The sequence below is a fragment of the Pongo abelii genome, chromosome 2, assembly GCF_028885655.2.
Source record: "Pongo abelii isolate AG06213 chromosome 2, NHGRI_mPonAbe1-v2.0_pri, whole genome shotgun sequence".
Taxonomy (NCBI): domain Eukaryota; kingdom Metazoa; phylum Chordata; class Mammalia; order Primates; family Hominidae; genus Pongo; species Pongo abelii.
This window is the reverse complement of record NC_085928.1, coordinates 138,425,874-138,452,542: the sequence shown is the minus strand read 5'-3', so window position 1 is coordinate 138,452,542 and position 26,669 is coordinate 138,425,874. Positions and strand designations below refer to the sequence as shown.

Here is a 26,669-nt window from a genome sequence, read left to right as displayed (position 1 = left end):
ATATGCTGCTGGGGTGAGAGCAATGAGGTGTCCGCATGCCCCTTGCTCAGAGTTGAAATAAGCATACCATCCCAGTTCCTAGTGCCGTGAATATCTCCCCATCCTCCCTGTTATCCTTAGCTTCTCACGCGACCTGTCCTGGTCCCGGTCCACAGCTTCCTGCTTGGTTTCATGCCTCATTGGCATTTCAATGAAGGAACTTATTCTTACAGGCTGTAGAAAATCTCAAAGTGTTATTGCCTGAATGCACATCCTAATTGTAGTGCCTGCTCTACTCTGCCCAGTGGGAGTTGCAAACAGCCTTTATGAAGTCAGATTTTTCTTGGAACCATTTTCAGGTGGCTATTTTCCTCCTGAGGATTTGTCTTATTAAGTCATTCGAGTGGACAATGGAGGCACGTGAGTGTCTGGGTGGCAGCAGGCTGCACCGTTGAGACATGGAATAAAGTGCCATAAACGTCTTCCTTTATTTTATCTGCTTTGGCTCAAGCTCTTGGCAGGGTAAAGGGTTCTAGACAGCTATTGTGTGCCCAGCTCCAGTTGCTGTGGAAAGGTTGTTTATTTCACAAGTAGAAAATCTATACCAAAATTAGATACATTGCTGTGTAATTGAAGTTAATGTCCTTTTATTCACTTACGTATTACAGTGTACAGTACTTTGAGTCTTGTGTTCATGTTACCCTCGCAGTTTTTATTGATCAACAAAAAGACAAAGATGGCTTTTAATTCTTCCCGGATGCTACCAAATCAGAAGACAGACCTACCGAAGATTATTTTGTCGTCAAGGATAAGACAGGCTTCTTGAGAATTATCTTTTCCCTGGGGCACATTTTCTTGCCAACTTTAGAGTTGAAAATACTCTGGTTTCTAAAAACAATAACCTAGAGGCTTTCTTTGTTGTCATTACTAAGCATGCCAAAGATGGCCATTGGAGAAAATTATTTCAGTCTCTTTCACTCTGATTCTTATAGATAAAGAGAGAACTGCACAGGCAAACAAGAGAGGGAGGGAAGGAGGATATAGGAGATGAAATTCATTGTCATCATTAGGCAGAGCCTCTTGTATCTTAAATTCTATTTTTGAGACTTGAAAGGAAAGAATATTTTAAAGCACTTTGGTAGCCACTGTAGCAGTTCCTAGATTTTAGTTATTCCTAACTGAATGCTCCCTTGCTGCTAATTTCTTTTGTCAAACATGAAAACCCACTTATCACCATTCATGTAAAAATCTCCCACATATTTAAAATAGTTAGGTTCAGACATTTTTTCCCCTGAAAGAGTATCCATTCATTTAACAGTTCTTTACCAAAAAAGACATGTTTTTGTGAATTCAAATAATTTTCATTTTTCTTAGATATTCTCTAAATTTAACTCATCTTTAACTTGCAGAGACCAAATTAAATTCATGTCCAGAAGTACCTACTGCTCACCTGACATGCAAGGTGCCAAGGTGTGAATGCTAAGGGTTTGGTTCTCAAAAAGCATGCGATGTGTTATTACTTCTTAGGAGGGCATTCATTTAGTTGATTTATGCCAGGAACGTGTAATGGGAGAAACCTTTGCTCTTAGTATAAGTTTTTTTATTCCTGGAATCTGTATTTTAGTGACAGGGAAGAAGGAAGCTGGTATTGCCAGCACTTTTTCTTTTGTGACAGCTGCAATGACCAAAATTCCTTCTTATGTAGAGCCAGATACTCGGGAGTTCCACCCACTGTGAGTCAGTTCATGTTCACACCAACCCTGTGAGATAGGCAGTGCAGGTGCTGGTACCCATTTTCCAGGGGTGGCAGATGAGGCTCAGAATTTGAGGGACTTGCTGGATTTCATAGGGGCTGTGATTAAAATTCAATCTTTTGACTCCTAGATCAGTGGTTTTTTTTCCAAACAAGGGATTATGAACTCGGTCAGATCCAATGCCCCTTTCTAGAACTGTCCTGAAATGAAAGTCATAGTTAATGTAATGTACCCATAGATTTTTTTTTGAATAACATAATTCTCTAACTGTAATACAAAGGAGAAATAAAAGAAAGTGATCCATAATCAAAGAATATGTATTTTAAAATATAAATGGTTAGGCAGATCTAACTGGAAGATAGAATGAAGTAATCAGATGGCTATTCCTAAACATAGAATCACCATGAATACACTGTCTACAGATGCAGATGATAAAGATGTGTTGTATGGGTGACACATGTCACTAACTGGAATGTGGTTTTCCAGAACAGTGAACGTGCTTGGTCAAGTTCTGAACACAACAAAGTGTAATCTACATTGTGGCTACTGAGTTTATTTGTAAAATGAGCTAGAGTCTAGTCTCAGATCATTATAAACCAGTTTTCACCTACAAGAACGTCTTTTGGGCCATTCACAAGTCATTGTGCAGGACAGTCTTGTGCATTGTAGATAATGGTGTGCTGGCAAACAGCTATCTGAATTTATCTGAGTTGTATCATTTGCTGATTTCTATGCTGTAAGTACTCCTACAATGGCTGATTTCAAACTACCAGTAGGAACTTTCTTACAGAATTTCTGTAGATTTGACCACCAGCTTAGTAGGAGCCAGCTCTGGGAAACCAGGAATTTTGTAGGATCTCTAGCATCTCTGGCCCTGCCCTTTAAATGCCAGTTGGATTCCCCAAATCATTGTGAGAATAAAAAATGTCATGACAAGTTTCCCAAACACCTTCATCAGAAGCAGTAGCACCCCCACTGAGAAAAACAGTACATTCAACTCTGATGGTATTACGGGCATAAGTGACCTCACCAAATAGGTGCTTTATCTAGATAGGTCTATGTGATACTCCCTAGTATGAAGCCTGTGGCTGCCTGTTCTTGTTTCTCTAGGGAGACAGGAACAGCACTGAACAGTGCTACGGGGCTGGTCTAAGCCTGTAGAGCTGGTCTGGCTGTGCCTTACTGAGGATCAAGAGGGAGCACCAGTACTTAAACTTTTCAGCCTTGATGAACCCAGGGCAGGCAGTCTAGTGACATTTGCCACATCCTGTTTCTCTCAGCTTTGGTTAGAACACAGGAACACAACTCAGATAAAGGAGACCCATACTTCAGAGCTGTCCCCTGCCTTTGAGTCCATTGCCTCTTTCCTCAATCCAGTTCATCACCTAAGAAGTTAACAAATGGTGAAATCACTGAAGCACATCTCCTTTTCTCAGTATTGGAATGGCTGTTCATTATGGATTATGAAGGTGGATTAGCCTGTGGCCTATAAAATGAGCAAGTGGAATGAATTCACAGGGCATCAGGAAAATTGGGAGCAAGCTATAAAAATAGTCCTAAATACTGATAATACAGGAGATAGACCAGTTTTATTAAAGTAGAACATTTGGTTTAAGACCTGTGCTACAAAAGACTAAAAGGTCTTTTCTTTCCTGCCTTAGTGTACACTTGACTCTGAAGTGGCTGTGAGAGTGGGTGGAGAGTTCTTCTTTGACCCTCAGCCTGCGGATGCCTCTAGAAACCTCGTGTTGATTGCAGGAGGAGTCGGAATTAACCCTCTGCTTTCCATCCTGCGGCACGCAGCAGATCTCCTCAGAGAGCAGGCAAACAAAAGAAATGGATATGAGATAGGAACAATAAAACTATTCTACAGTGCAAAAAGTACCAGCGAACTCCTGTTTAAGGTAAGGGAGGTATAGCTTGCTGTAAGCAAACTTGTGTAGTGGTATTAATTGTTCATGAAAGTTTTTTCTCTAGGTTTTGTTTTCTCTGCAAAGGTTCAAACAAAAGGCTTGGCAAGATTTAATCATGCTCAAATGAGAACTAACCAACACACCTTACCCAAGACAAGTAAAACTGCTAGTGTTGAAGAGGCTACCAGTTAAGTGACAGGAAAGGGTAGGTTTTGGTGGGATGGAATCTGGAGGTTAGATGAACAGAAAAGTCGCAAGGGTCCCGAGATTCCAGTCAAGAGACCTACAGTGGACTAGTGTATCACAGGAGTAGGTAAGACTTAGACAGTTTGGACCCAGCTGGGTAAATGAAACCCCCGTCAGTTGCATCTGTTTAAACTAAGTGCATTTGATGAAGAAAGCTTTCACTGGGGATTGCTTTGCAGCTGCAGGAATGAACAAAAGAACAGAAACAGTTAAAAGACACAACTGTGGTCAGTGAAACTGCTGCTTAATTGTCAATGCTTGAGAAAAAGGAAAAAGAAAAAACTCCCGGAGAGTTGGTAATATGCTTGTTAGCATATTCAGATTTCAATTAAAGCCAAATAGCCCTCTGTAGTCTGAATGCTCTGGCCTGCTAGGCTGCAAACAATATCTCTCTAAGTAGAGAGCAAGAGCGGCAGACGTGTGCAGAATGGGAGTTGAGGTTCAGCGTCAATGGTTGTGCACATCTGTTTTGATTTTTTAAAATTGTAGTGTGACCAAATATGTTTGACATTCCAGAAAAATATCCTTGATTTAGTAAATGAGTTTCCTGAGAAGATTGCATGCAGTTTGCATGTTACAAAACAGACTACACAAATCAATGCGGAACTCAAGCCGTACATCACGGGTGAGTCCCCTAAGATATTTTGACTATCTCCATGCAGTTATTTGATGGACACACCAGTTGGTTGAGCGTAGATGCTTTATTGTTGGAAGCCGCTGGCTGGGAATGTCACTATCTGGGGAATTGGGATGATTCCTCATGGAAAAATGGATAATTAGGTGGATTTACTCATTATATACAGGTTTCCTATTGCCTGTGTTAAAAGTGTACTTTTCACACTTTTTAAGAGGCCTTTGCATCATCACTGTAGTATACATACAAATAATTTATATTCCAGATTTGGCTGAATTGATTCCATTTGCCATTAATGGTCATTTAAATAACTCATAATTTCCTCTGAAAGGATTTTTATAAAACAGTTTCTTCCTTTGCTGAAGGCAATTTGTATCTCCATCAAAGACCAGTAAGCTAGCTGGCCCTTTCTGCAGAGTGCATTACGATGAGCTTCCCACTTTGCTTGCTTAGGTTTAGGAAGCCTGGAGATGCACTCTGCTTGGGTCTGGGCCCAGATGCCAATAGGAGCCATACTGTGAATGGCTTAAGAAGACTAGACTCACTGAACTTGCAAATAAACACTGTATGTGAATTGTGGTTAGTCCTTCCTCATTTGCTGATACAACCATGTCTGGCTTAATTTGGTGTTTGTTCTGGTTTTTGGTAGAAGGAAGAATAACGGAGAAGGAGATAAGAGATCATATTTCAAAAGAGACTTTGTTCTATATTTGTGGCCCACCTCCAATGACAGACTTTTTCTCCAAGCAACTGGAAAACAACCATGTACCCAAAGAACACATTTGCTTTGAGAAGTGGTGGTAGGAGGCAGACAAAGACAGAAAAAATAAAGAGGTGAGATCTACTCAGGAGAGCTCCTGTCCTTTGTGGCATGATTAATTTTTTTTATCTCTACTTGAGTTGTCTTATTTTTTAAGGCTATAAACTTAGTGACCAGCTGGATAATAAAAGCCAGCTGGCAGACTTAAATGATAAACTTTTTGCGGAGACCTCAGTGATCAAACTATTTTTTACTATACTGATTTTCTTTTATTAACAACGATTTAATTGTCTCATGATGTACCATGATTGGTCAATATAGATTTTTCTTTTGTCTTTAGGCAAAAAAAAGATATATACTTATGTCTAATCATAGGAAAATGTGATTTTTGAGTATAAAATGTGGGCTAGCTTTAAATTATTTGACAGCCATCTATATATCTTATGTTTAATGAAATTATAATTTAAATACAATATTAATAATTTTACTTTGAAAATTCTTTTTATTTAATGCCTTTGTTTACTGTACCATGGCCTACAGTCTTATTTGGTCCATCAAAGTTAAGTTTGGACATGGAAAATTGTTAGGAAAACTGCTTTAGGGAGTTAAATATCCAGCATATTTGCTTTCTTGTTAATGAATATCCTAAGTGTGTATCCTGACTAATTGTTAGTTTCTTCTCAAATGAAACCCTTTCTGTGTCTTGGCTGTCCGCCTTAACGCTGTAGGAGGCAGCTTCTTGCTTGGGACAAAGGCATTGGTGATGTGTTCCATGTTGAATCTGCCTTCAGTGCCTGGGCTAGCTGGCTATGGAAATGTGCTTAGCATTGATTAGGGGGTAGAGAGCTGTTTCTAAATCCTGCTTTTCTACTTTTTATTTCACTCATTTGCCAGAGTTGTTCTTGGCACCAGCGGCTCCTTAACATATAGTTGTTGAATGACTGAAAGAAAGCAACTAATGTTTTAACTCCTTGCTAAGTCTGAGATTGGGAGGCAGTCCCCTAGAGTGGATAGAAAGAATGGTGGAGCCTCATCCCAAAGCTGCTCTGATGAAACTGCTAGAAAGCAGATTGTAGTTCTTTGTTTAGATTTTTAAAAATCCAAAAGAAGTCCTGACTGAGGCCAGGCCATTCCTTTTATGACAGGTAGTCCTGGGCCCAAGGTTGCCTGCAGAGAGGTCACAGAAGGGTGAAGGGAGCCTGGGAAGAAGGACAGATGAGTGCTGGAGACCTAGGAGCTCCAGTTGAGATTCTGTTCTGGAGCGGATGAGAGAAGACAGGTTACCCTTTCTTATCTTTGTTGTTGCAGGCCTCCCAGGGACTTGTGGGCTTGAACACATATGATTCATGGGACCTGAAGGTGACTCTAGCTTCTGCCCAGTTTTGAGTTTTGTCAAGTTTTAAGCAGAGATCATTTGTCAACTATTTTGATCCCAGATTTGAATTTGGGGAGGAAGGGAGGAGCTATTGACCTGATGGGAATATCATAATCCATTCAAGGAAATGGTCATCACTACCTCAGAGGTGAAGAGAATATGTGAAGCTCTGGAACACTACAAGGAGCCCTGACTTATCAGTTGGCCCCAAAGTGCCCAGGCTGAGGGCATAGGAGCATGATGAGATGCAAGGATGTGGGATTATCAAGGGGCATTTCTACCCAGGCCTCTCTGCATTAGGAGTGGAGGTGCAAAGTGAGCATCTCCAGTGCAGCATGGGATGGGAAGATAGGGAGGTGTCGCCCACTGTCTCTGTTTAGCCAGCACCACGGCTGGCTGTGTGCCTGCTACTGTCAGAGAGCAAGGGTCACCTGTCCTGGAGATCCCAGCTTTGCCTGCCACCCTGTTGCTGACTCAGTATTGGCAGAATTGCTGAGATGGGCCAGGTCATCGCCTTTGCCTGGAGTGTTCATCCTTTCAGTGCCATTATTCTGGTGCTGAGTGCTGAAGAGCATTTTCTGGTCTAGTCGAGAATGTCCTCTTGTTTTTGCCTGCCAGGCCTGTCTGATCTTTTTGGTACTTAAATTGAGCTAACTCCAGCCAGAGTGGCTTGGAATTCATAGTGCGGTGGCTCAGAGTATAGGCTCGAAAGCCCTTGAGCCAGATTGCCTGGGTTCAGATCTCACCTATACTACTTACTAGGTAGATGACCTTGAGCAAGTCACTTAACTGCTGTATGCCTCATTTAAAATTACACACTTAAAACTACATGTAAAAGGGAGATGATACTGCTGCCTACCTACCTACCTGATAGGGCTGTTACAGGGATTGAAGGTGATCATACGTGTAAAGTGCTTGGCAGAACACTGCATGAGTGTGTTGTCATTATTAATTTGCTATTCCTTGTCCTATTCAGAAAGGATTTCAAGAGGCTGGATGCCTTAGATGTGGTCTAACTTGAAACCTTCATGTGGGTGTGCGTCTGTCTTGTTTATTGCTGTGCCAGGCACAAAATAGGTATTTCATAAATATGTGTTATATGCTCAGAGTTGATGAGCTGGATTAAAGTGACTTCTTAAGGATCCTCTGGCTCTATGAGTTTGAAAAAATGTTTCTTCTTTTGACATGAGACCCTTTCACAGCCTACTCAAGAGACTAGGTTAGTTTGATATTTGTATCTTTCTCAGATTTTATTTATATTTTTTCAAACATACAACAAAGTAGAGATAGTAAAATGACTTCTCGTGCATCCATCACCCAGCTTCCATGACTAGCAGCATTCTGTTTTTGTCAGCCCTCAGTTTCTTTGTGGGGGTGTTCTTGCTGGTGTGTTTTCAAGCAAAGCCTAGCAATTGTATTGTGTCACTTCTAAATTCTTCAGTATATATTTCTAACAGATAATCACCTCAGCACAACCACAATGTCATCATCATACCTAACACAAATGACAATGATTCCTTAATATCCTCTAAGACCCTTCTGTGTTGTTTCCTCATGGCCTCAAAAGTCCGAATAGTGCATTAGGTTAATGTCTTTTAAGTTTATTTTAATTAAATGGCACACGCCTTACACCCCCTACACATATACATGGACACTTTTTTTCCCCCATGATTCATTTGTTAAAGAAACTGACTTATTTGTTCTGCAGGCTTTCCCACATTTTGAACCTGGCCTATTGTATCCTCAGGGTGTTGCTTGATCCTCTCTCCTCTGTATTTCATGTAAACTGGTAATTAGATTTAGAACTTGTTTATATTCAGATTCAAGATTTTTTTTTGCAAGCCTATATTATAAAGCGGTGTGCTTCCTGCGGCATCACATGAGGCATATAATGTCTGTCCCACTTTTAATGCTGTTAAGATGGATCAGTGGTTTCAGCATTTGTCAGCCTGATTCATCCAGTATAATGGTCTTCATCAAACTTTCACCTAATTGTTTTAGCAGGCATTGATCATTGCCAATAGCTATTTTTTCATTAAGGATTAATTATCCATTTCTGTTATTCTTCCTGCATATATTGTCTGTGATTGTTCCATATAGAACTTTTCCTCATCAGCTTTGATTCTCCTGAAATGAGTCTGTAAAGAAAAGGCAGGATTGATGCTTGATTTCTTTCCTTTTATTTATCAGTTAGCATACTATGAGTTGGTGCCTTAGCAGCCTGTAGACGACCGGTGAGATTATTTAAAGTATCATTATGAACTCATGGCTTTTTATACATTTGATTGTTTTCATCCATTACAGTCAATTTTTTGATGTTCAGCTTGTTTTAGGTTGCCCCTGCTGTGTCAGTGGTTCACACTCAATCATGATGGTTGATGAGGTTCGGGGCTCTTAACACGTGCAAAAAGTTCTCTAATAAACAGGTAGGAGGAAAAGGAGATGAGTGTGGTGTTAAGAAGCCTCATGAAGAAAGTGTTTCATAGAGGATGGATTGGCTAGCTGTGTCATGCTGCTAATAGGACAGGAAAGATGAGGTCTGATGAGTGATGATTGAGTGGCCATTGATTTGGCAACTGGTCCGGTCATTGGTGATCTTGATAAGACGGATGGTGGGAGTGAAAACAGTGAAATAGGTTAGGAGCAATTGAGAGGAAATCAATTATAATGAATATAGATAATAGTTTTAAAGAAATTTACTATAAAGAGAAGAAAAAAGATGGAATGGTAGCTGGAAAGGGAAGTGGGGTCAAGAGAACATTTATTGTTCTCATTGGGTTGTTTTATTTTTTAAACTTTTTGTTTTGAAGTAATTTTAGATTTACAGAAGAGTTGCAAAGACAGGGTTCCTCTCTATCCTTCATCCAGCTTCCCCAAATGTTTAACGTAGTTGTGGTATATTTATCAAAACTAGGGAATGAACAGTACAGCTAAGTTGGTACAGTATTATTAACTAAAGCACAGTTTTTGTGTCGTTTTGTTTTTTTAAGAGGAGTGAAATAACAGCCTGATTGTATGAAAAACCGTGAAAGAGTAATTCAGTGGGACTCAGTGAAGTGACACCTTCTTCTAGAGGATGGTGTATTAACTGTCATTTATTGAGCATCTGCTATGTGCAGTCACTGAGCTAGACATTGAAGATAGGAAAGTATAAGACAAAGGTTATCTTAGGAGCAAGTTAAATACTTTGGGAAACTTTTTTTTTTTTTTTTAGTAAGTCTAAGTGATAGAAGGTATCTTCTGGAAATAACTGAGTTACACATTGAGAACATTTCGACAAAATTGAAAGTGGAAATGCTCTGGGGGAAAATATTTTTTTGCACCTATCACTGTTTGAAAGAGAAGCTATAGCAAATGGTTGACTGGGTGAGTCACTGGAATGATGGATCTTAGGGACCCAGGGGTAGCAGAGTGGGAAAGGCTGCACCCATGCTCTGGAGGGTAGGAGGATTGTTATATGGGACTCACAGCACAAACACGTGTGCATGCAGTGATTGTCAAATGATCCAAGGGCATGTCTCGTCGCTCCTATTTTTTTTTTCCTGTCTGAATGGAAAACAGCAATTTCCTCCATTCCTGGTTATTGCAGATGATCTGATAATTTAACGTGAGAGCCGTTATTTCATTTTATTTTATTTTAAAACTCAAAAGAAGTATACTGTTCTCATCTTAAACAGTGAGATGTCTGGTCTTTAATATTACTCTTCCTTAACATACAATAAGCTAGCAGTGTGATGATGACATGTAGATACCTCCTAATGTGCCATAAAATCAAGGCATGCATTTTAAAATGTTTCGTGCCCAGGAATCCAAACTTTTATAGTTGTTGAGCAGCCATCTTCATCTGGTCTGTTCTGAATTCTTAAAACCTGCAGGAGCTCATCAGCCTGACCTGGCCCCTTCCAGCTCATCCCCATGTCCTATTTTGCTATATTTGAGCATAACAAGATTTTGTCTCTTCCTTTTTAAAAATTAATTACCTAATAAATATGACCAAAAATTGTTAAATAATTTTTTATTAATTACCTAATAAATGTGACCACAAATATTAAATAAAATTATATAGATTAAAATGCTGAAGTTCTCTTCTCCCCCGTCCTATTCCCTTGCCTAGAAGGAACTTCTGTATAAAAACCTTGCTGGGTATCCTTTTAGAAATTTTATGGTATATTAATCTTGTATACATATACAACTGTGTGTACCTATACAACTATGTATCTCATTCTTTTAACACACTTCAAATTCTTGGTATATACCATAATATATTTAACCATATCTCCATGATGGACATTTAAATTGTTTGGAGTTTTTGGCTATTACAAGCAATATTGCGGTAAACCTGTTTGTATAATTTTTCTGCACATACTCCTGTAGAATTACTAGAAGTGCCATTTCTGAATAAAAAATTGACTAGTATTGCCAAGTTACCCTATAAAATGCCTAATCAGTTGATATTCTAACAGGGTATGAAAGTGCCCATTTCTGGCCAACATTAGATACCCTCAGTCTCATACTTAAGTATTTTTTTCCCCTAATCAGTTAGATGAAAGGTGATTTTTTTAACTAACAATTTTCTGATTGCTCCATAGCATTTTTTTTCCTAAGGTATTTTAGCCATCCTTATTTCTTCTTTTCAGAATGGTATATTCCTGTTGTATATCCATTTTGATATCTTACTGATTTATAACCCTTTATAAAAATAGAATGAGTGCTAATCCTTTGTTATATATATTACAAATATATATTCTTTTCCAGTCTGTTACCAGTTCCTGAATTCTGTTTGTTGTAACTTATAACAGAGTTTTAAAGTTATATATAATCATATATGTTGGTCTTTTCCTTCGGCTTTTATGGATATATTTTCTTCTGATACTTCTATAGAATAAAACTCCAATTAGGCCTGTCTGTCTTAGAGACTATAGGAACCCAGAGAGAATAAACAAAAAATGAGGCAGATTGGTTGGCTGTGTGGGATGGTGGGAGGAACATGACACCAGGCTTCAAGAGACCTAAATCATGCCCATTCTACAACTTGTTTCCTGTGTGACTCATCCCACCTCTCTCTGAAACCTGCTTTCCTTATCTGTCGCTGTGGGTAGGACTATGCAATTTAAAATTCCTTTCAGCTTTACCTTTCTATAATTTCATGATAGAAAAATGGGCCTTAGAGATCAAGGTTGACTATACTGAGAGATGTCTAAGGAGTATCTTAACTGTCTTCTAATATTTTATTGATTCTTGGAATGACTATTGTTTGTATATCTGGGGTTGACAGAATAAGAAGACATTGTCTTGGACTGAAGCAAGGGAAAAGTTTTGTTTGATACAGGGGACTTTTGGACTATACTGCTGATTAAATTCTGGAGTCAGGGCTCAAGAGAAATAGTGGAATTACTGTTAGTAAGAAATAAAACTGACATTTGCCCATTGGGGCTTAAGGTGTACTTGACTGAGACAGGGACTGGATTGATAGTTCCCCAGTTTCATGAAAAGGAAGTGTTTTAGACAGTTATTAACTTAGGCATTTTGTGGATCTAGAAACTGGTAAGTTTGCTAGTTGTTCTTTCTTCTAAGGTGATTCTCTTGTTTTTTTTCATTGAACAATCAACAAGATAGGCGGTACCCAGGACTGAAGGTTCATGAAATCAGAGGTCCATCATAGGAAGCATTTTAATGCTCACCCTAATAAGTGAAATATATTTCTTACTATCTTTAAGCCTTTATATTATTTAGAGGCCACAGAAAAATCCAAATCCAAATCCAAACTGAACTTAATGACTAGTGAGCAACACATTTAAATACACAAGTATAAGTTTTACTGCATTAAAGGATGAAAAGCCAGTCAGCAACATGGGATCATGTTTTAAAACTGTCTCTGGATGAATGAATATCTCTACTCTTTCTTCAAGACCCAGTCCCTACAGTTGACAACCAGGGTGGTTCTCCACCAATTGCTGGCTCAGGGCTTTGCTAGAATTGCCAACATTACCATTAGAAATCATTTGGGGCTGGGCGCGGTGGCTCATGCCTGTAATCTCAGCACTTTGGGAGGCCAAGGTGGGCAAATCACCTGAGGCTGGGAGTTCAAGACCAGCCTGACCAACATGGAGAAACCCCGTCTTTACTAATAATGTAAAAATTAGCCGGGCATGGTGGTGCATGCCTGTAATCCCAGCTACTCGGGAGCTGAGGCAAGAGAATCGCTTGAACCTGGGAGGTGGAGGTTGTGGTGAGCCGAAATTGTGCCACTGCACTCCAGCCTGGGCAACAAGAGCGAAACTCAGTCTAAAAAAACCAAAAAAAGAAATCATTTGGGAGAATTCCCACTCTGCCCGTCAGACCCAAGACAGACAGTTAGTTCCCTTTGCATTCCCACATGCATACCATGGCACCTCCCCAAGAGCTGCTGCTTTCTGTTGCCACACAACTCCCTCCCTCCCAAAAAGAAAGACGTAGTTCTTTGGGTCTTTTTTAAAAATTATTATATATTTTTTTCAAGACGGAGTCTTGCTCTGTCACCCAGGGTGGAGTGCAGGGGCATGATCTCGGCTCAGTGCAACTTCTGCCTCCCAGGTTCAAGTGATTCTCCTGCCTCAGCCTCCCGAGTAGCTGGGATTACAGGCACGTGCCACCATGCCTAATTTTCGTATTTTTAATAGAGATGGGGTTTTGCCATGTTGGCCAGGCTGGTCTTGAACTCTTGACCTGGCCTATTTGGGTCTTAAGAAAGGTATAAAGACTTCACTTTTAGTGACTTTGTCTAATGTTGAATGTGTCAAACTCTGAAAACTAATCCATGCAAGAGGTTCTGGAAAAGTTCCAGGCAATATCACTGGAGTATTTATTACTCTGAGGAAATGCCTTTGATAAGGACAGGGATGGTAGCTTCAATACCTCCCTCATTCTCCAGTCATTTGCAAAATCCAGTCACTTTTGCTTCTGAATAACTCTCAAATCTGTCCCCTTCTTTGCTAAGATTCAAGCCAGCAGCCCCCACCTGGACTAAAGCATTGGCCTCTGCAGCATCTCTGGGATCCCTGCATTTTCCTCATTCAGCAGCCAGAAAGATGTTTTAAAAAATGCAAATCTGATGTCATTTCCCTGCTTAAAACTGATCAGTGGCCCCCTATTAACCCTTACAGCAAGGACCAGAATCCTTACCATGGTTCATGAGGCCCTTCTGCATTGCTGTCTTCTCAGCACCTAGCACAGTTGTGTAGGAATTTTAAAATGTATCTGTTTAACAAATCATTTGATCCCCTCATGCCCATGTAAATGCACAGGTCTCTCCCGTAGCCTGGCTTTCTCTGCTGGAGGGACATGCCGCTGTTTTGCAAGGGCTGGGGAAGCAAGCACCAGCCAGGTTCAGAGAGCCATTCGTTTGCAGCCAGGGTTCATTTTCTTAGTCTAGCCACTGAAATGATTGTTATCAACAGGAACCTGTGGTGAACATCACTTTGCTTCCTTCTCTGGCAACAGCTGCCTCAGAAACCCAGCCAAAGGCTCACTGGGTCTTGTCCTTAGATCTCATGTCCACACACTTCCCTGTTCAAAACTCTAGGAGCCAGGTACAGGAAACCCAGCCTCTCCTGGGAAGCTGCATCAGTGGTTTTGGTGGGTCATAGTGCAGGCAGAGCACTAATCACCAGGGGCCCACCCTGCACTACTCACGCAGTTGGCCTCCAGCACTTCCAGCAGGGCTCTTGGAAACAAGATCTGTGGCAACAACTGGGAGTCAGTGCCGAGCTTCTCCTGGCCACACACCAGTCATCCTCACCCTTCCCGTCTTGCCAGTCCTTTCAAGACTTGATCTTCAATCTTAGGCTGCTGTGAGCCCTAGCAGGACAGAGCCCAGACTGTGTGCTCCCTGCAGCACAGTGCCCCTGTGCCAGCTAGGAGCTCAGCTAGAGTGGGTTGCACGAGTCGTGAGTTTTGGGTCAACCTATTCCTACTAATAAGCACTGTCCACACCTGAGAGCTATTCCTGAAAGATTTTGTGGTTTAGAGAGGGCCATGATGAATATGTTTAGAGTACTGATAAAATGTGCTTCATAAGAAATAAATTAGAATGCCTCCTGCTAATGTTTTTGGAAGCTGCTCCCATCAAGCATCAGCAACTCTAGTGAAGCATGGTCAACCTGGAGATCTGAAAAGTTCAGACAGGCATTTGACTAATGTTTACCTTTTTGTTACTTATAAACCATTGATAAATAATTTAAGACTTTATAAATATTATTACAGTATTTCTGTTAAGATGGGATATACTATGCTTCAGTAGCCAATAAATCTCAAAATCTTAGTGGCTCACCTTAGCAAAGGTTTATTTAACGCCCATATCAAGATCCATCTTTTTTTTGACAGGGTCTTGTTCTCATCCAGGCTGGAGTGCAGTACCACAGCTCACTGCAGCCTCGACCTCCTGGGCTCAAGCAATTCTCTCACTTTAGCCTCCCAAGTAGCTGGTACATGTACCACCACACCCAGCGGATTTTTTTTTTTTTTTTTGTATTTTTGTAGAGGCAAGTTCTTGCTATGTTGCCCAGGCTGGTCTCAGACTCCTGAGCTCAAGCGATCCTTGTGTCTCAGCCTCCCAAAGTGCTGGGACTATAGGCGTGAGCCACCACACCCAGCCTCATGGTCCATCTTGAAGGCTGGGAGATGAAGGGCTGGGAGTCCCTGACGCTTTTGTCAGACCTGCTCCTGTCTCATTGCCAGAATCAGTCTCATGGCCCCAAACTGCAAGAGAAGCTGGGGAGTAGAGGATATACTTCCATGGATATTGGGTGGGCACTAACAGTATCTGCCACATTGATTACCTATCAGCATGTGATTAACTGCTACCCACAGAGTGCTTACCATGGACCAAGCACTTTATTCACATCTTATTAATCCTTACAAAAATCCAAAGAGGTGGGTGCCGTTTCACCCCATTTCACACTTGAGGCGATTGATGCCCAGAGCTGTGAAGAAACTGGGGAGGTTACACATGTAGACTGGGTCTAGTTAGCATCCTCACCAGCTCTGTCTGATTCCAAAGCCCAGCTGGGCTTTTCCACTACACCAAGCCCAAAACAGTGTTACTACTTCATTAACATAGGTTTCCTCAGGCTTTCCACATGTCAGTATTTTGACCTTGTGGCTGTATGCACTTCAGAGCACCTGCCCTTCCTTTAAGCAGATTAGAATTCTTCTTCCTCCCATCATTGCCCTGCCAGTGGTGCTAAACTTCACCCATTACCCTCTCCTGAGCCTCTGCAAGTGAAGTAGTTGAAAACAGCTTCCCAGTGAAAGAATCTGGATTCAGCCACAACATCGTAGGAATGCCTCATTTCAATCACCTGATAACCACCTGATCACAGTGGGTTTGCAGGACTCCCTTGCAAACCCACTGTGACAGCTGCAGCCTCACAGACTTAACTGCCAAGTGCACAAGCTTCCTCATGCCAAACACTGTATGTTTTTGTGGCTTTTACTGTCCGTGGGACCTGGTCAATGCAAATGATGGCTTTTTACCCTATTGGCAATCACAGGAAACTAACATTTCCTTCAGAAATGCCTCCACTTCAAATGTACATGCAGGATGTTGAGAATGGATTTTAGGGCCTTGATTATTTATCACTTGTAGAAAGCATTTTATTTCACAAGGAACAAGCTGTGTTTCAACTGACAGAGACCCTGTGGCCAGTGGTATTCAACTTTGGCTGCACCTTAGAGTCCTCCGGGAGCTTTTAAAAATCCTGATGCCCACGCCACTCCCCAGATCATTCATTCACAAGCTCTGCGGGTGGGTCCCGGCATCAGGATTTTGTATAGCTTCCTCAGTGGTTTCAAGCTGCTGCTAACTTAACACCCTACACTGTAGACTGATTTTTGCCAGAATCAGCAGGGTGTAGAGAAGCAAGGGAGAAGAAACAAGACCTTTAGGAACTGTTGGCCTGACACTAGGGCCAAACTCTCTTGAGGAATTCAAATTATTGTCACCTTTAATTTTTTTCCCCACAGCAAATACAGCCAACATAAATGTCAATTAATTAATTGAAAAATGTACCCAAAGCTGAGCAATGTAAGGCCCTCTAGCCTGGAACCGTTTGCTTTTCAAAGTTGAGTGTGGTGTTTTTGTCCTGGCCTGTTGCTGACTAGCATATATTTTTAAAATCATGATCCTTTAAGATATGTGCCAAGAGATAATGTTTTTATTAAATCAAAATGCTGTATAGATATTAATGACTTAGTTGTGGAACATGTCATTAAAAAATAGTTGTCTTCTCTTTGAACCAGGGCCTTCAACCTCTTTAAGCTCTGAGGGTTGGGTGAGGAGTTTGTCAAGAAGAAAAAGCTATATGATGTGGCTGTACAAAGGTTTTACATTTTGCTCTATAAAAATATATTACAAATGTTTGTGGGTTTTTTTGTTTTGTTTTTTCTGAGATGGAGTCTTGCTCTGTGCCCAGACTGGAGTGCAGTGGTGCAATCTCGGCTCACTGCAACCTCTGCCTCCCAGGTTCAAGCAATTCTCCTGCCTCAGCCTCCCGAGTAGCTGAGATTACAGGTGCCCGCCACCACGCCCAGCTAATTTTTGTATTTTTAGTAGAGACAGGGTTTCACCACGTTGGCCAGGCTGGTCTTGAACTCCTGACCTCAGGTGATCGGCCTGCATCAGCCTCCCAAAGTGCTGGGATTACAGGCATGAGCCAACACGTCTGGCCTACAAATGTTTTATTTTAATAAACTTGCAAAGGGAAAAGACTTGCCTCACTAATTTACTGATTTAAAAAGTTATAATATATATTATATAATAATATATAAAATATATAATATACTATATACTATAGAAAATATATATTATCTATATAAAATATATAATATATAAAAATATATAATATATAAATATATATTATATAAATTTTATTATAAAATATATATTATATGTACTATAGTACTATATAATTATATATAATATATATTTTATATATGTACTATATGTATATATGTACTTATATAATATATATGTAATATATATTATCTGTTATATATTATGTATTATATAATAATATAATTTAAAAAGTTATTCAGAAATAACTTGCGTAATTTACTTAAAAGCTTGGAAACAATGTTAGACATTGATGTAAAAGATTTTTTGCTTATTTTAAAAAGGTATTTGTCTCCACCATCCCAGAAATGGGAGGTGGCTGTACCCCTTACTTACCTGGTGGCATCTGAGTTCCACTTGCCATCTCTTTCTACAAATGATGAGAAAGCACAGCAAGCTTAGCTGGCTCTGCAGCTTTCCATGGGAACTTTGTCTTCCTCCACCACGTCATCATGCTGCCAGGAGTTAGAAACTTATAAAGAGTGAATGGGGGGTGTGGGCTGGCGTCCTTTGGACACGAGGCCAGGACTGTTCCTAGTGACACGATAAACACTCACTCCTCACGGTGCACTAACTCATAGATGATTTATTGCCGTAAGTAACTAAACAAGAGAAGAGACAGGCTGTGGGTTTGGTCAAGACAATCAGCATTCCCTCTCCAAGGTTCGCCAGTTGCATCTACGTAAAGCCTTAATACTTTCTGGACGATATACACATGATAAACATAGCATACATGGGTAACAACTTGACCAATGTTACACTGATTAAAATAGCACATAACAAGGGCGCCAGCCAGTCCCGATGCCCTGAAATGACAGAAGTAATGTGTGTTTGTATGATGTGCTGAGTACAAAACCTTTAAAAACAACTTTTTGGCATTAATACTAACACAGAATACTTCCTTGAACATTCTGCAAGAGTAGGTGCAGACACAGAATTACTTCTTCATTTCCAGATTACCAGTATCTATAGGACTATTTTGAGAAAAGCTGGGAGGCAGAGCACCTCCCCTCCCCGATGTTATTTTCTTTGTCAAAGCAGAAGAGTCGAAGGGGTTTAGGTGGAGGAGGGCAGCTGACAGGGCTCCTGAAGTTGTTAAGTCACCAAGTAGCTGCAGGGGATGGACACTGCCCCACACGATGTGGGATGAACAGCAGCCTTGGTTTGTAGCCCAGGGTGTCCATGGATTTGACCCGAATGCTCCCGGGAGGCCCTGTGGCGAGGACAGGCACTGGATGGTCCAGACCCTCCGGCTGGCAGAGTGGTGGAGCCAGGACTGGGCCTTCAGCCATGAGGGCTAGAAGAAATAACCTGACCTCTTGCATTCTAACACTGGGTCATTAATGACAACTTTCCAGTGGATGTGCAAAAACCAACACTGTCAGGAACCTGGCCCTGGGAGGGTTCAGGTGAGCTCACAAGGAGAGGTCAAGCCAAGCCAAAGGGTAGGTAACACACAACACCAGGGAAACCAGCCCCCAAACCAGCTGTTGGTAAGATGCCTTGGGTTTGGCAACTCACCTAGTTTTAGCACAAATTGCCTGAGACTCAGTTTTCTTCAACCGTACCAAGCTCTCTGACTTCCTCAGCATCCCCGTCCCTGGCATCCTCTCCAGGATTGGAGTGCCCAGTGCAAATCCCCATCAGGGCCTTGCTGTGGCTGGCAGGACCATTCTGCACAGCCTCGCCCTCCACACCCACCCCACACAGCCGGCCACCAGGGGACAGCTGTTCTCCCTTGTCCTCTTGGACAGGGCCCTTCATCTCCTCGGAGACTCCACCCTCCTGCTGCTGTCCCGAAACACAGTTTCCCATGTCTCCAGCTTTGGAAGACTGGTCTTCTAAATTCTTCTCATTTTCTTCTGCTTGTTGTTTGTCTCTGGCACTGAGTTTACCTTTCGATTTCCTCATCTGCCTGTTGTGCATTTCTTCTCTGGAGAATCGCCACTGAAACTAGAAATCAGAGAGGATGGGGATAAATAACAAGCCTCCGGGAACCCAGAGCTTCACCCGAAGCCTTGTTTGCATTCATACCCACACCATGTCTCAGTGAGACATACAAATTCCCAGCATCCTCCAGCCAGGCCGTACAGGCACCAAACTTGAATCGCACACAGTCACATCACACCCACCCCAAGAGCCTGCACCATGCCTTCCAGGATGTGTATTTTAGATGTAGATTTCAGGTTCTGTGGGGGCAGAGCAGTATTTCTTTTGACTGGCTCTATACCAAAGGCCCAAATAGGAAAGGGCTCCTAAAGTCTTATCATTTGGAGAGCCAGGATGGAGAGGAGATGTGAGGCCTGCCCCCAATAAGAGCCAGAGCTGCAGCTACTCATTTCCATTCTGAGCAGGCTGAGGATTACCAGGCACGGGGCTGGCATTCTCTCACTAGGTCTCCTGATTAAGGCAGGGCCCAGAACATGGGGCAGACACTGTGCTGTACCGCTCAGATCCCCCCTCCAGGACTGGCGGGCTCGCTCCCCAGCTAGGCCGATAGCCCTTTGCTGACCACCACCTCACAGAAGGTCACACACCAGGGCAACCTACAACCAATGACGGCCCCAGGTGGGATACAACAACCCATTTCCTGATCCCAATTTGGGATAACGCAAATGCCATCCCAGCTCCAAGCCAACCTGGGGGATTGTGACCGCATCACAGCCCAAATTCTCCCTCTGCCCGCTCCCGTACAAGTGTTCTAAGGTAACTCCCTCTAAAAATTTCCAAATCTCAGAGGCCGCTTCCCAGGGGGCCCAACCTGCAACCAAGCATTTCCTGGTGTGACAGGGAAGTCAGAGGCTCAGAGTCCCAAGGTTACGCAGCCAGTAATAGAGGTGGGCAACAACCAGGGTCTCATCAAATCTCTGGAGCAAGACCACCCGAGAGAGAGCCCCAGCTCCGCCACTGACTGGCCAAGTTTCTCAATCTGAATTTCTCATCTCGGTGGCCCAGAGTGCACATGAGGTTTTAGTTTTCAGTTCCCACCATGGCCACTTCCTTGTGTTTCAGCTGCATCTCACTGGTTTCACCAAATATGCACTTAAATCTTAGACGTTATATAATTGAAAGAAAAAGGGAGCTCTCAGTTCCTATGATTTCTTGCTGGGCTAGAGAGAGGAGCCCAGGAATGCAGTTGCACCATCAGTGGGAGATGATTTCTTAAGGCTTTAGCATGTTGTAAATCATTCTGAGCGCTTTGCTAGGAAAAACCAAAAATGTGCTATGTAAATGTTTAAAAATCTGCCATTTTTGTAGTTTTCCACAGTAGAGATCTATTTCCTCAGATAAAACATTTGCCTAAACACAGAATTCTGAGATTTAATACATTATAGGATTCTTGGATTTAGCACCTTTTAGATAAGAATGGTAATGGGATGTTCCATTAAAGTAGAGAAACATGAATGAAGTACATGTTGAGGTTAGGATTTAACATTTATCTGGTCGTTTCTCACGCTGTATCCCCCAAAATCCCCAAATGAGTTCACTTACAACGTTGGATGGGTTTCTCCTTTGACCTCTTTTGAAATGTCTCATACTGTAGCTGACAGACTTCCCCCTAGGAGATGGGTGGAGATTCTTCCACCCAAACTGTGAGGATCCCAGTAATGGAATCACTCTGTAGGCTAAGTGGTGTCTCAGACCCACCTCCTACTTCAGCCAAGCCTGCCAGGCAGGCATCTCGAGGCTCCAAACCCACCAGAGGAGGCCACTGATTTTGGCCCTCAGCATGACCGTGGCTGCCTCCACCAAGCCTCCATAGTTTCCAGGCACCGTGTCGTGGTTTGTAACTGCTGCCCTGTGTTAGGCAGCTGCCGTTGCATTTTAATTCCAGCCCAAATGTAAGAGTCTCTCCTTTTTTTTAATGGATGTTCCAAAACAGTCAGAGCCTCTTCACATTTTATATCATTTTACGTGTTTTTAGAAAAGGACCAGTGAAGCCTACCTGTGTAATATAGTACTCCGAGAGGCAGTTGGCTCTCAGGGAAGTCAGAGGAAGTTTTACTGTTGCCAAAAAAGTGGTGATTGTTTTGGCTAAGAGGCCTTAAGTGCTAAAATGTCAAAGCATTATAGTATGGGTTCAAATCCTAGTGCTGGCACTCGTTAGCTGTCAGTCTTCAGGCAGGTTATGAATCTGAGTTTCAAGTTATTCATCTCTAAAATGGTTGTCTCTACCTCCAGGGCTGTGGTGCACACCTCCAGGGCCCCATTCATATTGTATTTGATGGGAATAGCGCCCTCTGCTGTTGCGCAGTATACAACTAAAGACAATTCCACCACGTGCTAGACCTTCCATCTAATATGAGCCCAGATACTCTCTCAGGGGCTGCTCTTGCTAAATAACAGAGCTTCCATAGTTTCCTCTGGATGCCTGGCCATATCTAGTTTCCTGTAGAAGATCACATCTTGTTGATCTGCTGATATAATACAAAATGAGAACACAAATGGTAGAAAACAAACAACAAAAACTGCTTCAGATCCCAACAATTCAAAAAGGAGACGTCTCAGAAAGCAAGAGGAGGCCTGGACTGTGCCAGATTTCAGTTGAGCCTCTGAGGTGAGCTCTAACATCCACACCACTTAAAGGCAGGCAAGTCCAGCCTGGGGAGTGGACTCCATGTTTTGAGTAGGACTGGGGGAGTCTTTGAGCTTAACCAGCAAGCCACAGATAAAACAGGCTGCACTGAGTTGGGGGCCTTCCCAAGCCAGAGCATCTGTGGCAGTTGGGTGTGTCACCAAATCCAATTAGCTGTCCAATTCAGAAATAACTGTCTAAAAGAAAAAGAAATCCTTCACTTTACAGCAGTGTGTGTCCAGAGTTCCATGTCAGCAGGAGCCAATGGATTTAATTTGCACATTTTAAAAATGGCCCATGATGTGTCCACTTCAAGTAGTTTAGCTGGAAGGAAGTCTTCCCCTGAATTGTAGAAATCACCTACTCCCTTTGAAGGAGTTTAATATTTGCGTTGAAAATCACATGCACGTACACAGAGGTTTCTTTCCAATGCTGAAAAGTCTTGATTAGAAAATTCTATCCATGTTGCTGATTAAAAGAGGACTAAATATGCCACATCCTCGGTGTGCCAATCTTGCAGTTTCTTAAGTTTTAATGCTAGACATACTACGTACGTCCTCGCTAAGAAGTTGATTACTCATTCATTGATTCAACAAGTACCTGTTGAGCACCAACTAAAATCTGGGTACTGGGTACACAACACAGGAAAAAGGTCTTTGCTTTTGTGGAGACTATGTCTGACTCTGCCTGGAAAGGATAAAATAATGATCACAAATAACTAAAAGCCCAGAGGAGAGCTCTGAAGGAGAAGAGAACGTGGTTCTTTTCCAGTGTAGTACAAAGGAGTCTGGTTTGGTATAAAAGGAGACAGCACTGGTCCTGAGAAAAGGATGCTCGAGTAGAGCTAGAAAGGAGGAGAATGTCCTTGGCAGAGGGGACACAGAAGAACTGGAGGCCATAGAGGAGCTGGAGGCCAGAGAATGGGAGACTCGCAGAGGAGGTAAGAGGGACCAGATCCCTTGGGGCCTTGAGGGCCACAGTACTGATTTCCATCTTTGTCTTCAGAGTCGTACAAAACTAGAACTCCTTTGAGCAGTGGGATGACAGGATTCAAGCTGCCTTTTAACAGATCACTTGGGCTCTGAATAGAGAACCTATCTGAAGGGGATATCTATTATTAGGAGACTGGAGTAGCTGAGGCGAGTGATGGTAGAGAGAAGTGGAGGGATTCCAGAGCCTCCGGGACCTAACACAGATGGGTCTTAAGGATAGATTGAATATAGGGGAAGGAGAGGCGAGGGTCAGCAGGGATAGCCCCTAAGGCGCGATACCATTCCTCTAGATAGGGTGGCGGTTGGCCAGGTGGGCGAGGTATGGGGAGGGGGAGAGTCATAGGTTTGCTCGAGCCACAGGATGGATGGAGCTGGAGTCTCGGGGTGCAGTGAGGGCTGAAAATGCAGGCGGAATGGTCACTGGCACAGAGGTGGTGACGGAGATTTTCTAAGGAAGAGGCAAGAGTGAAGGGAGAAATGGGGCTGGGTCTGAACCCTGAGGAACTTAGTGGGAAACCAGGAGAATGAGGTGGGAAAGAACCAAGAGAAAAGCTGCTTCAGGGGGTGGGGGTGGTCCCAACATCCGGGCTGCAGGAGCTCAGGCATGATGAGGACTAGATGGAGTGACTCTCGGTCACCAGGGAACACAGGCCTGTGGGAGCAGGTCGCTGACCCTTGTCAGCTGAGGAGTGAGGAGGGGACACCCAGTGCAGAAGATTCTTCCAAGGAGTCTGGCTGTGAAGCCCCCTCTCTGGAGGACTCCCATCTGTGAGGTGACCCAGAGGGTCTTGTGTAGAAGTGCTCCACACCAGTCACCTACAGTCTTGGAAAGAGAAAGCAGTCCACCCAGATGAGTACAGCTGCTTGGGATTAGAAGTTTTTACTGACTGAAAAAACAGTGGGTCCCATCCTCTCTGAATTTTCCCTGAGGAAAGTCAGTTCTACCTTATTACAACCGCTTTTACAAATCTACCTCTAAAATCTCCCTGCCGACTCAAGTTTCCACTGACTTGTCCCCCTGCATGCGATGCCATGACCTTCACACCAACATCCAACCACATGTCTCTCCTTTGGGATCTGTGTGCCCCACCACCAGGAACCTGTTAGGCAAAGGTGGCACCATCTCCCTCTGTAAGGCTGCAGCGGGTGTCTGTCAGCATCTGACAGGGGCCCTGTGCGTGCTGCGTGTTGAATGTGGCACTTGCTGAATGCATGCAGTTCCCGTGAGCCTGTGGCTGAGCTGAAACTGACAGTGCTCTGCAGCTGATCCATCTTCCAGCTGGTGGCTGCCTGCTCCTGGTGGTTGATGGTGGGCTGGCAGTTGCCTTCTGGTCCATTGTGCCATCACCTGTCACATTACACCTTCAGAGCCTGGAGAAAGACCTTCCTCCACACTCCAGCCCATCTGGCTTCAAGTCACCATTGCTTTGGCACTCCTTCCACAAGTGGGCTCCCCCTGGAGTTGTTGGCTGGTGAGGGGCTGCTCCAATCTGTTCATTTACTTGATGCTCCTTCCCAGGGCTCTGTGTCCAAAGAACATGAGGAACCAAGCGTGAGGAATGCAGGAGTGATGCCAAGAGTGAGGAGCCGAGCAGGTCAGGCAGGACCTGCCGAGAATGTGGCCTCAGCCATCGAAGGTGCAGTGAGCTGAATCCAGGTGATGCCTGACTCAGGCTTTGGTGGGTCCACTCGACTCACTGGCCTCTTCCCCAGCAACTGGTGAAAATGTCCTCAAGGAAAAGCACCACAGGCTGCTCAGGGCGGGGTGGGAAGCATCAGAATCATCTGGCACAAGGGTTGCTGACACTCGCACCTTCTAACAACCCTTGTGCTCAACCTTCACAAATCACAGAGAAGACTCTCTGAGAAGGCCAGTCTCTGTGTGACTGTTTCTAGGGTAGTTCAGAGTCCAGAGAGGGGGAAAAGGGCCCTGGGGATCTCTGAGGACAGCCTGGCCTGAGGACTTGCTGCCACAGGCTACGGCTAGCATCACCAGCTGTCACACAGAGGCCTTTGGGTCTAGGCCTGTCATAAAGAGATTTTGGCAGGGTCTCTGCTTAGATCTCCACACTTTTAATGTCCTAAGGAATCTTAACAGGGCAGGCCAGAACTCCGACTAGCTGATAATGAGATTAAGACACAAAGAAGCTGGCCATGAGCTCCAGCCATCCCCACCCCATGGTCAAGCTGCAGCTGACTTCGTGCCCTTCTTTTCATCCTAGTGGGAATATCTGGCAGGCTGGAGCCTCCAGAAGAGCCTCTCTCCTCCATCCTTCTGGCCTGCCCAGCAGGACAATGGCAGACAAGGCCTTCCAGTCCCCTCAGCTATCCCGTTTTAGCAGGCTGAGATGTGATTCGGGTTGCCAGGGGCTCAGGTGTTCTTTGGGCTCTGTGAGCCCTTGGAAGCTGGAGCAGGCTGCCCCCTCAAATGCTGCAGAAAATCCACTGAAGATGAAGCCCTGCTGAGGAAAACCTAGGAAGGCCATCAAAGTCTCTTACCTTCGATTCCTTCTTCTTGATTTTCTGAGGTAGACACGGTCTCTGAAGAAAGACAATCTGCTTGGTGGATACACTCCCCTCACTGTAACACACGGAGCTGAGAATGAGCCACTTTATGCCTTAGAGGAACCCAAAACCTGACGCAGATGTTGCCATCCCTAATTTCATCAAAGCAGACCACCCACAAGATTATGACAGGTTAGAAGTCAAGAGGCGCCTGCTCTACTCTTCCGCTCCCAGGCCATCCAACCTTGCTTCCAAGGGGCTACCTCAGATGCCCAACAAAAGCTTTTTGGGTATCCCTACAAAGTCAGCTTCCTAGCTGGACACGCCCATTCCCTTAATGGGAAGTAACAGCATCTTGGCCAAATGAGGACACACTGGCTGCTTTAGTGAGTCTCAAAGGGGCAGGGGCCTCTTCCAAATCTGTCTCTGGTTATGATGGGCAGGTAGATAAGGACCTGCATGATGAGCTCAGCCCTCCAGCTGCTACAGGACAGTGGACAAAGGTCATGGCTGCACCCAGGGTCTCAGCCATGCATGGCTTCTGCAGGCACACCAAAGACTGCGCAGCACCAGGCAGGCCCTGCAAGGCAGTGCCTGTTAACCAGCTCTGGCTCACATGAACAAAACAGGCGAGGGAGGGGCGACTCATATCTTATAATACAGTGAATACTCTCTTCCCAGGAAGGCAGGACCTGGAGCTGCCTCTAGAGATGATAGAAGTATTGTAAAGAAGATCACCGTTTTTTTTTCCCCTGCTTCCACCCTTCTGATAATTTTGTATTTTATTTTTAATTTACAAATAATAATTGTATATTTATGGGGTAGAGTGTGATGTTTTGATATATGTTTACAATGTGGACTGATTAAATCAGGCTACTTAACAAATCCATCACCTCATATACTTAGCATTTTTTGTGGTGAAAACATTTAAAAGCTACTCTTTTAGGAATTGTAAACTATACAAGGCATTATTGTTTATAATAGTCACCATTCTGTGCAATAGATGAGCAAGGCTTATTCCTCCTAACTGAAACTTTGTACCCTTTGATCAACATCTCTCCTTTG

General features: G+C 43.2%; 2 protein-coding genes across 24 annotated transcripts in view; one reads left to right on the top strand and one right to left on the bottom strand.

Annotated features, from left to right (window-relative positions):
- The window catches only part of OXNAD1 (oxidoreductase NAD binding domain containing 1), a 105,616-nt gene that overhangs the window by 32,962 nt on the left and 45,985 nt on the right, over positions 1-26,669 (top strand). For 12 of the 19 annotated variants that reach the window (XR_008523221.2, XR_010139104.1, XR_008523218.2 and 9 more), the window contains 3 exons: positions 3,395-3,637; positions 4,409-4,517; positions 5,176-5,360. Coding sequence is in view for 13 of the 19 variants with exons in the window: in XM_063721631.1 (XP_063577701.1) it covers positions 3,395-3,637; positions 4,409-4,517; positions 5,176-5,330 (507 nt within the window). In the remaining 6 variants the exon portion in view is untranslated. 19 annotated transcript variants of the gene reach the window in all.
- Positions 18,092-26,669, bottom strand: part of RFTN1 (raftlin, lipid raft linker 1) — a 202,387-nt gene continuing 193,809 nt past the window's right edge. For all 5 annotated transcript variants that reach the window (XM_002814026.6, XM_009239287.4, XM_063722567.1 and 2 more), the window contains 2 exons: positions 25,599-25,680; positions 18,092-19,484 (listed from right to left, as the gene is read on the bottom strand). In XM_002814026.6, the coding sequence (XP_002814072.5) occupies positions 19,080-19,484; positions 25,599-25,680 (487 nt within the window). In that variant the 3' untranslated portion in view covers positions 18,092-19,079. The remainder of the gene's footprint in view (positions 19,485-25,598; positions 25,681-26,669) is intronic.